The sequence below is a fragment of the Tigriopus californicus genome, chromosome 9, assembly GCF_007210705.1.
Source record: "Tigriopus californicus strain San Diego chromosome 9, Tcal_SD_v2.1, whole genome shotgun sequence".
NCBI classification, from domain to species: domain Eukaryota; kingdom Metazoa; phylum Arthropoda; class Copepoda; order Harpacticoida; family Harpacticidae; genus Tigriopus; species Tigriopus californicus.
In genome coordinates this window covers 7,587,133-7,598,234 of record NC_081448.1, presented here as the reverse complement: position 1 = coordinate 7,598,234, position 11,102 = coordinate 7,587,133, and the positions used below count along the sequence as shown (strand labels likewise).

The 11,102-nt window shown below is 41.6% G+C and overlaps 1 protein-coding gene across 4 annotated transcripts in view; it reads left to right on the top strand.

Moving 5' to 3' along the window:
- The window catches only part of LOC131887015 (inositol 1,4,5-trisphosphate receptor-like), a 98,132-nt gene extending 87,362 nt beyond the window's left edge, over window positions 1-10,770 (top strand). For 3 of the 4 annotated variants that reach the window (XM_059235503.1, XM_059235502.1, XM_059235501.1), the window contains 9 exons: window positions 3,886-4,241; window positions 4,424-4,657; window positions 4,755-5,301; window positions 5,398-5,570; window positions 5,652-5,816; window positions 5,887-6,181; window positions 6,254-6,535; window positions 9,993-10,153; window positions 10,342-10,725. In XM_059235503.1, the coding sequence (XP_059091486.1) occupies window positions 3,886-4,241; window positions 4,424-4,657; window positions 4,755-5,301; window positions 5,398-5,570; window positions 5,652-5,816; window positions 5,887-6,181; window positions 6,254-6,535; window positions 9,993-10,153; window positions 10,342-10,605 (2,477 nt within the window). In that variant the 3' untranslated portion in view covers window positions 10,606-10,725. Of the gene's footprint in view, window positions 1-3,885; window positions 4,242-4,423; window positions 4,658-4,754; window positions 5,302-5,397; window positions 5,571-5,651; window positions 5,817-5,886; window positions 6,182-6,253; window positions 6,536-9,992; window positions 10,154-10,341 lie in introns of all 4 variants that reach the window. The other variant, XM_059235500.1, reaches the window with a different exon arrangement.
- The last annotated feature ends 332 nt before the right edge of the window (window positions 10,771-11,102 follow it).

Genomic DNA, 11,102 nt, shown 5'->3' with positions numbered 1-11,102 from the left:
ATTTCAAATCCCAAAATCCGAGAGGATCTGAACCATCCTCGGCAGTAGGGCAAATCAACTTAGGCGGCTGGATTACATCCGGCTCGAAGGACCATGTAGTGATTTCCGTTTACTAGCTAAAAGATGGTAGACCTAACAGATATCCTACTTATAGAGCCTGCAAACCTTAATATCAGGAAAAAAGTTACAGCATGTTGTTGTGTTGGATAATCTTATTCGATTGCCATTGAAAAAGGAAATTGTATTTCAGCTGACACGAGATAGAATATTCATAATGTAACCGGTCGACATTGGACTGGTTGTTCAGACTTCTTCCCGGGTTCCGACTCCGTCCTACAATAGGACCAGACATCAAGATTGCGACACCTGGTACACAGTGGCGGCTTCTTCTGTCAATTGTTGCACTTGACCGACATCTGACCGCAACAGGGATTTTCACATACCACTGTCCAGGGTTGAACTCACAGATCATATAACGACAGTATTATATGGTCTGTGGTTGAACTCCTTTCGTCAGGCTAGCCACATTGGCCATCTAGGGGTTTCCCGGATTGCCGACAATGGATTATGTCCGCCTCTTCTGTAAGATTTGGCTTGTGGGTCACATCTGACCACCACTGGGTCTGAACGACATTTTGGTGACATCGATTCTTGAGGATGAGATTGCTTATTCAGATTCTCTTCCCCCTTACAAAATGATCACGAGAATATTGCTTTTGGTGACCGAGGCTTTTCGCAATTACATCTGATCAATTTCTGAGAATCGATTCCTTGAGAGTGTCTTTAAACCTCACAGCTTTCCGAGACTTGCGATGGATCACGACGTCGCTGAGCATTTGGTTGGCATTTGGTCGACATCTGACCGCCAACTGACACACGTTGGGCGGTTCAACGACTTCGTGATTTCCACAATTTTTGATAAACACCGTTCCGTGAACTATCGTGTACATTCCGTACATCATTTATCCATATCATATTAGGATAATGTACTCGATTGTGCACGGAACATGTACGAGTGGATCGTTCAATGGCGCTAACTCAAAGGTTATTGAGCGGAATTTCATTCCGTTCAATTTCATTAGGGTCTTAGCAACCCTACCAGACTACTGGAATTCTTGACCATTTCTATCAACTAGTTTTGTATCATCAGCATAAGAAGAGATGTTAACCTTTTGAAGTGGAGCCAAAAATGTGATGAAAAGCAAAGGGCCTAATATCGATTCTTGTGGGACGCCCCATTTGACATCATGTATGTCCCTGAGAGGTATCTTGAGTTTAAATATTTGCTTCATAATGTAAATAAAACTTCTCAACCAATTGAATACCTTGCTTAGATTGGAGCTTATTAAGTACAAAGTCTTGATCTCCTTTGTCAAGGGCCTTGGCAAAATCGAGATAAGCTTTATCGACTGACTCGTGGGCAAAGTATGGGACACCACTCTGGGTGAGCTGATTCACAACTTTCTCTGTCGTTATTGGACATCGCAAAACTTGATAGCATTCTCCTCCACTTTTCTCGCCCGGCTGTCCCTTTTGCTTACACTTGACTAGTTTGTGTGATAAACTTAACATAAACAATTAATTGCTCAAATGAACAAACAGAGTTCTTAATTAATATCAACCCGTAGCACTGTTGAAATGTCTAAAAGGTCAAAATGGTTGCGTAGAAAAAAATCGGAAGTAATTGCGACTGGAATGCAGATGAAAGTTGGTACTTAAAACATCCTGCAAGCCACATCTATGCTTGCTTTGTATTGCTCGTGCAACGCCATTGGAATTAATGAATGGAAGTGTCATCATGAGTATGGAGCGGAATAGTATTTTATTTTAGAGAGCTAAATACTGAACATCTGATTTCTAAATTAAGACAAAATACTTGTTTTCCTCAGTGCCGAAACTGCAAAGACGAAGGCAAAAATTAAGACATAAATTAAGTTTGTGTTAGCTTGATTAATTATTATTGTTATTATCCAATGTCTTGCTTTTGTTCCGTCCACAATCAAGTACATCATCCTAATGTGATATGAATAAATGATGTACAGGATGATTGATTGTTCCCGGAACGGTTTTTATCAAAATGTTAAGATAATGTATGTTATTATCTTGGGAAAATCACAAAGTTGTTGGATTGCCCATCGTGTAGTCGGTTTGTCGGTCAGATGTCGACCAAATGCCAGCCTAATGCTCGTAGTGACGTCGTGATCCATCACAAGTAGCTCCTCCAGCCCTTGATCATAGATGTACAATGCCACAGGAACCGGTTGTATAAAAGAGCTTTGTAATTCAGTGTGAATCAATCTCTACATCGTTCCTATCACCAAGGAAAAGCTCCAGTACCCGAGGGGCTGATCAGCCCAGATATAACCATGGGTGAGGAATGTCGGCTACATGTTTGAAGGGAGAAGAAACAGGAAATCCCCGTCTACCACAACCGCCCATCACATCCCTCTCAGATCCAATGAGGAATGTGTTAGAACCACAGTCACGTATCACCCTTCATCGAGGACAGAAGCCTCGATTTGGAGCTCGAGGAAAGAGGTCAGTTTTTTAACCTCTCCAAGGAAGAACCACCTGCAAATGTTAAGTGCTGGGACTTCGCCATTGTTGTGGTGCCAAGAAGTGGGAACTGTCTCGAAGGACAGAGATCGTCATCATATGGGAGTAGGAAACCCATGAAGCCATGCAGAAGAGCAAGAGGACCTGGGAAGTGCCGAGTCTGAGTAAAGCACTTCGTCACTTTGTTAATGGACCTTCAATCCCGTCGAGTGAACGTCATCCAAGCATCTCCGTTGGACCATCTCGCCAGACATCGAGCAGCAATTATTAACTCATTGATTTCAAATGCGTATGTCCCCTTTTCCATTGGCCCCTACAATTCCCCCACTTTTCTTACCGGAGCAAGACACCTGATAGGCGGTGTGTTTGTGATGAATAAAGTAGATTGAATTGTGCAGTTTGCCTTGAAGAGTAGCCTAGATTTCCCAGACAACCGAGATCGTGCTGGCATCGTAGGGAGTAAAGGTAGCAAGTGATTTGTATGCAACTGTATCTAAAGTTCATCACTCTTGTAGCAGAAATCAGTAGTTAGACTCTAGAGTAGAGGTCGACTTTGATAGACGCACTAGATTAGGATCGTGACCACATTTTGCAGAGTAGTTAGCCTTGAAGATTGGCCCAGGAATATGTCAGACAACCAAGATTGATCTGGGAACAATGGGGAGTAAAGGTAGCTAGCGATTTGTATCCTTAGTCATTTGATGATTTTTTTGAAGCCCTGATAAAGGGAGCTCAAACTATTGCTCGTATGCCCTGATTAGGGTTATAACCGGAGGCCTTAAGATAGGTCTAAGAAATTTAAGCCTTTGTACTAGGTGCTCTCCATCTTTAGAGAGCTTTCAAGGTAATTCTACCAAGTGCTTGGGTCAGGAGTTCCATGTTTCCGTTCACCACGGGAATTCAATAAGTCAGGACCTTTCACCCCTGGCTGGTGGACGGAACATAGTCTCTTTTTGGGTCCCCGGTTCGTTCCCGGGTCGCGGCACCAAAAAGAGACTCTATGTTCCGTCAACCGACGGCATCCGTCAACCGACGGCATCCGTCAACCGACGTCACTACGAGCATTAGGCTGGCATTTGGTCGACATCTGACCGACAAACCGACTACACGATGGGCAATCCAACAATTTTGTGATTTTCCCAAGATAATAACATACATTATCTTAACATTTTGATAAAAACCGTTCCGGGGACAATCAACCATCCTGTACATCATTTATCCATATATATCACATTAGGATGATGTACTTGATTGTGGACGGAACAGCTATTATGATTATTTTTGTTTTATTTTCCCTTCAATTGTTGTTTGATGAGTTCCTTCTTACAGTGGATGAGGCTCAATACTTGTCGCCTTTACAAGTCAATTTGGAAGATCTTCTGGCGGATCGATTGGATCGAGTGAAAGCTAAAGACGAGAACAGCCTTTCGTCTAAAATCGTTATCATGAAACCCATTCTACGGTTCTTGCAACTCCTTTGTGAAAATCACAACCTATCGATGCAAAATTTGCTCCGAGATCAGAACAACAAATCCAAGTTCAATTTGGTATCCGAGACGCTCATTTTGCTTGATGTCATTTGTGGTTCCACCACCGGGGGATTGGGGTTGCTGGGATTGTACATCAATGAGAGCAATGTCCAACTCATCAACCAAATCATGGAAACGTTAACCGAGTATTGTCAAGTAGGTGCCAAATGCGGATGTCTAAAAGTTCCATATTTACATTTATACTTGAATACATTATTCCATGGTTTGTCTTTTCTCGTTTGTTGACACGTTTATGGCTTGTTGATTAGCTGGCTGAAAGTGCCTTTTGGCGGTGGTGGCCGAGCAAATCGATAAAGATGCATTTGGTCTCATTTCAGGGTCCTTGCTACGAGAATCAAGTTTGTATTGCCATTCACGAGTCCAATGGCCTCGGTATTATAACGGCTTTGATTCTGAACGACATTAACCCTTTGGGTAAATCCCGGATGGATTTGGTTTTAGAACTGAAAAACAATGCATCAAAGCTTCTTTTGGCGATCATGGAGAGTCGGACATCGGATTCAGAAAATGTGTCCGAAAAGATTTTGTACAACATGAACCCAAAACAATTGGTATGATAAAGTTTTGCCGGCCTGAAGTGGCCTCTGGTTTTCTCTCTGTTCGAAATGATGGGATAAGTGCTTAAAAAACGGTTTGAAATCTATATAGGTTGACATGGCATGTAAGGCTTTCCACCAAGAAACAATGGACGATGAGAATGACGATGGTGAAGAAGTCGTGTCCTCGCGATTGGTGGGTCACAATATCTACATATTGTGTCATCAGCTAGCCATATACAACAAAGATATTGGGTTTATGTTGAAACCTCAACCAGAAACAATGGACGTGAAAACTGTGGAAGCCCTAATATTTTACGGCTCCCACACTGCCCAAATTGAAGTGAATCGGTCTGACCGAAACTTGGAGCAGATCGTGTTTCCCATCCCTGAGATATGCGAATACCTGACCGAGGAAACCAAGTTCAAAGTGCTCACGAACGCTGAGCGTGATGATCAAGGCTCCAAGGTTGCGGATTTCTTTAACAAATCTGAGGACCTATTCAACGAGATGAAATGGCAGAAGAAACTGCGAAGCAATCCTGCCCTATTTTGGGTGTCTAGCCATATGTCCTTTTGGAGTTATGTCATCTTTGCTTGTACAGTATTCATCAACGTGATTGTGGCTACATCCTATCCATTTGCTGAAACCTTGCCGAGTAAGCTCACCCACCACCCACCAGTCATGCTTCGTCGCAATATCAAATATTTTGTGTAGCATCAGGTACAGATGGACTAAATTCTTCGAATTTCAGACGCTGGAGGCCATCTTTCCGGCGTGGTGTGGGCTTTTCTTTTGGGATCTGCAGCCATAACCATTACGATTCCCACTTCCGTGGCTTTTAAATGCCTCTTTCTGTCCAGCATATTGCGATTAATCTTATCGGCTGGACCGGAGATCACCGTGACCTTGCTTGGGATCGCTTTGGTAGGATTGCATTTCAATGATGAGACTAATTCTGGAACATCATTCAATCCTTGCGAGGTTTTGTTTCATCACTTGTTTCAGGTTGTTTTCAAGGGCGTCCACTTGATCAGCATCATGGGCAATATGGGTCTTTTCAACATGCCTGTGTCGCAAATCATTTTTAACGCAGAGCTAGCTTATCACGTTGGGTATTTGATTCTTTGCATTCTTGGGCTATTCATGCACCCATTTTTCTTCTCTGTGTTGGTAAGAAACCAAGACGCCGTTGCCGTGCTTATGCTTGATCCCATTGCTAGCTGGGTGTTTTCTGTTCCAGCTCTTTGATGTAGTCTACAGAGAAGAGACGTTGTTGAATGTCATGAAATCTGTGACTAGGAATGGCCGGTCCATTCTACTGACTGCAGTTTTCGCCATCATTTTGGTCTATTTGTTTTCAATTATTGGGTTCATATTCTTCAAAGACGACTTTATAATGGACGCCGAGACCGTTCCTACCGCGCATCCGAGGTCAATGGATAAAATGGCTTGCTCAGCCGAAGATGATAACTATTCTTGCGATTCTTCGTCATCGCCTGACGTTGGTTTATTGTCAGTTTCTAGCTCTGAAAGTGGTGAGTGCACGTTTGACTCCCATTGCGGTGTCTCCCCGTATGCATGTTATTACCATCGATTTTCCTTTTCAGATGGCGTTAAAGAAAGGTCATGTGACTCGTTACTGATGTGCATTGTCACCACCTTGAACCAGGGTTTAAGAAACGGCGGTGGCATCGGCGATGTGCTTCGGCCTCCTTCCAACAGAGAGCCCCTTTTTGCAGCCCGAGTCGTTTACGACATGCTCTTCTTCTTCGTGGTGATCATCATAGTGTTGAACCTTATTTTCGGTGTCATCATCGACACCTTCGCCGATCTTCGATCCGAAAAACAGCAAAAGGAAGAAATCTTAAAGAATTCCTGTTTTATTTGCGGTAGGATGTCTACGGAAATCAATGGCCGCTAGGCGCCCATTTCTTTTCTTTCAATTTTCTTTTAGGGTTTTATATACCGATACAGGGGAATGAGTTCCCCGTAAGTCATAGTTCATAAAAGACTTGGTCACATAATGCGTTCGAATTTGCCACTCTAAAGGCAAAGGCTGGTGTGGGATTGTTTATAAAAAACAATCTAAATGTCGCTTAAAACGTAACAGCGGATAATCTAGTAAATAGAATCGTCGAAGTGAGCATGGTAGCAGATTATAGAGGGTTGGTGTTCGGTTAAGTACAAAAGAGGATTTTAAGGCCCTCACAAACTTTTTTATCTGATGGGTTGAAATTCAATCTGATTTTACACGTGATGCCTCTTCTATCACTAACGTTATATTTTATTCCCGGGTTGGGACAAAGTGCATGAAGATCTTTAAAAACAAAGTATTACGTAGTTTGGTACCTACGCTGAATACTGTTTGATTCTAAGAATTGAAGTCTTTCCCAATAGCTTAAGTGGCTCATGCCTGCAATATATTTTGTAAAACTTCTTTGTACTTTTTCAATCTTATTCAGCCCCCCTCTACGTTCATTAGCGGCCAAATTGGGGAAGCATATTCTAAATGCGGTTGGACGATCGTCTTGCATAGACTTTTTAAAGAACAAGTGTCTCTGGATTTGAAAGTTCGATATATCCAGCAGGAAGTTTGGTATGCTTTGGTCACTTTCGATTGGATGTGTTGATCAAATTTAACGTTATTTTCAACTATTATTCCAAGGCCTTTAATAGAGCTTACTGATAAATGGGTTTCAGGCGATTTTTCTGGGGGTTTGGTTTTTTACGGGCTTTTCTAACCGTTACAGGGAATGTAATCCCCTGTACTATTAAAATGAAAGGTTATGATTCGTCTATTTATTACCTTTCAATCTTTATATGATATTTGGTCTACCAACGAATTTGAGTTGGCAGACCGAGCTATTCCTGGAATATATGGTTGATCAGGAATGCTATCTAAAAATTTGTCCAAGTCTGACTTCAAAGATGCAACCGGATCAAAAAAGCCTACGTATTCCCTACGAATATGAGAGGGAAGCAAATTAAACAATGAAGGAGCCCGAGAAAGAAGAGAAGTGGACTTCATGGTTCGAACTAGCCTAGATTCTTGAAGGCTTGAATAAGCTCTCAATACGTACGTTAAGCCTCGACGGTCACTAAAATTGACCCTAAATCCTGGGTTGGGACAAAGCTCATGGATGCTTTTGAAGACGTACAGTATCAGATACCTTTTGAACTTTCTCTGAAAACTGTACAGTTCCAACTTTTCTAGTCTCTGCCAATACAAGAGCTCTCTCATTCCTCTGATGTTCCGAGTGAAACATCTTTGGACTTGTTCGACCTTTTGCAAACCTGCTGAACACATTGGAGCCCAAATGGGGGAAGTATATTCAAGATGTGGTTGAACAAACATCGTGATGCTGTTTCTGGACTTAAATGTGCGATATATCCAGCCACACATTTGAAAAGCTTACCCACCATTTCCGCTTAACCACCTTTCCATTATTTTGGAGGACTACACCTAAATCTTTCATAGATGAGACCTGCTCGATATCTTTACCTCCATTATCTACGAGTGGAGTATTCAACGGAGTTGACCTGAAGGTCATGAGCGAAATTTCATTCCGTTCAGGGTCATATTACTCTCAGTAACCCAAGAATTGATTATTTCTAGGTCCTTTGCAAGGCTAGTGGAACACTTGACTGGACATCATGTATGCCACTAAAAGATCCCTCAACCTTACCAATTTGACATCTCAGTTTCTGATGAAATACTCGCTGGTTCTTGCTCCTGTTTTCTCGGACTTGATGGTTTGCATCTTGGATCAGGGCAAGTTCTCCTATTCTCTGAAGCTAGCTCATGTTGTTCCAATTTTCAAAGGGGGAGATAAGTCGCTCCCCAGTAACTATAGCCCGATTTCTCTCACTTCGAATATTGCGAAGGTGTTTGAGAAGATCATGAAGTTCAAACTTGTTGAATTTCTCGAGATTCATGAAGTCCTTCCTCCTACAAAATTGGTAATTATAGGAATGGTCAGAATTCCGGTTGTCTGGTAGAGGTCCTAGACCAAATCCAATCCTGGGTTGCTGCGAGTAACGTGGCGCTGAATGGAATGAAATTCCGCTCAATGACCTTTGGGTCGACGCAAAAAGACACTCCACTATTAGATTATGAAGGTAAGGGCATTCGGCAGGTCTTATCCATGTAGGATTTAGGTGTAGTCCTCCAAGATAATGGAAAGTTCGATGAGCATATCCAGTTGAAAGTTGGTAAAACTTTTCAAACATGTGGTTGGAAAAATCGCATGTTTAAGTCCAGAGATAGTATCACATGCTGACTTTGTACAAGTCGATTGTCCAACCGCATCTTGAATATGTCTCGCCCATCTGGGCTACAATTAGTTCAGCAGGTTTGCAAAAGCTCCAGCTGGTCCAAAGATGTTTTGCAAGGAACCTTGAGGATATGAGAGAGCTCTTGTATTGGGAGAGGCTAAAAAGTTTGGGCCTGTATAGTATTCAGAGAATGTACGAAAGGTATCTGATATTGCAAGTTTTCAAAAGTATTCATATATATATTTTATACCCGAGCTTTAGAGTCAAATTTAGTGACCGTAGAGGCTTAATGTGCGTTTTGAGAGCACCTTCAAGCCTTCGAGAATCCAGGCTAGTTAAAACAATGAAGTCCAACTCTCTTCTTTCTCGGGTTCCTTCATCGTTCAATTTGCTGCCTTCAAATATTCCTAGGACGTATGTCGGCGTTGATCCAGTTGCAGGATTTAAGTCAGACTTAAACAAGTTTTTGACGAAAATTCCCGATCAACCCTATATTCAAAGGTTAGCCAGATCAGCCAACTCTAATTCGTTGATCGATCAAATAATATATATAAATAAAAGTTAAGTAAAATGAATAAATTTCTCGTCTTGAAGTGCTAGGATTCCAATTACAGTAGCGATAAGAAAGTCTGCAAAAAAAAAGAATACAATTCACTTTGTCTAATGCTTTAGGAAAGTCAAAGTATATAACATCTACGCAATCGCTATGTTGTAGTCACTCTATTACATCGTCAATGTGCTAAATCAATTTTGTCATAGTACTAAAGTGGGCACGAAAACCATGTTACTGGTCGGGAATGCTACCTTTTACGTCAAGGTATTCAAGAAGCTTTGTCTTAATAAGCTTTTCCATAACTTTGTAAACATTCGACTTTAATGAGATTGGTCGATAATTCACAGGTTGATCCCTATCTCGTTCTTCATAAATGGGGACTATATGGGCTTGTTTTAGTTGTGTGGGTCCCAACCCTCGGACAAAGAGCGATTCATTAAATATTCAAAAACTGGAGCGATGACTAGTGACGTGCGTTTAAGGAACTGTGCTGTTGAATTGCACGACTTCGATTTCAGGTCTTGAACGGCGTGCCTTTGACAACAAACATGTAACATTTGAGGACCACACCCGAATGGAGCATAATATGTGGCATTACTTGTATTTTATGGTATTGATACGAGTAAAAGATCCTACCGAATTTACCGGACCCGAAAGTTATGTTCACGAGATGGTCAAGGTAACGCTTAAATTTAAACAATCCAATGGGTTGGCTTTATGTGGGAATCTTGGGAGGGATTGAAAACAACGAAATAGCTTCAATGATTCTGTTTTTCGCGTCAGAGTTGAAGTAAATGGATATCATTATCAGACAGCTTTTGCTTAAAGTACCCAACTCAACATTGCTTTTTCGCCCCATCAATATAGAAGCGGTGCTTGGATTGGTTTCCCCGTTTGCGAGCCATTTCCTTGGCTATTGACGATGTGGATGGAGAGCAAAACGAGTGGAGAAGCCTTCAAAAGCAACTCGAGTCTACCCAAAGTCTTGTTCAAGCTCTGACGAGCCAGCTTCTTGATCTCAGAGACCAAATGACCGAACAGCGAAAGCAGAAGCAACGCATTGGATTACTCAACAACGCACCCAGCTTGTTGAACACCGGCAATGGTTACAACGCCAATACGAATAAATGAATCAATCAGACATATTTAATGAAACCGGAGGCCCTCCATTCATTCGCCAAGTGGCCATCATACTGTTGCTCGGCGTTAACTTAAAGAATACAACAACTTAAACAAAACAATAGTTCATATTGCAAGATAACTCCCGGTTGCTATTTGGGTTGCTCTTCTACTAAATGAATCGGGCAACCTAGATTTCTTTGATAAACCATGTTATACCCGGTTGGAATTTTATAAACCAACACGTGACATCTCTCATTTAAGCCCAATGTACCAGAATTAGACCGTGTACTAAAACCATGGGCAGTGTAAGATAAAACGCATTTATTTAAATCTTTTTTTCTTTTTTATTTGGGTTTTCACGAGTTTTTCCAACCGCTGCAGGGAATTTAATCCCCAGTACTATCAAAATTAAAGGTTATAATTCGTCTATTCATTACCTTTCAATTTTTATATGATATTTGGTCTACCAACGAACATGAGTTGGCAGACCGAGCTAGTCCTTGAAT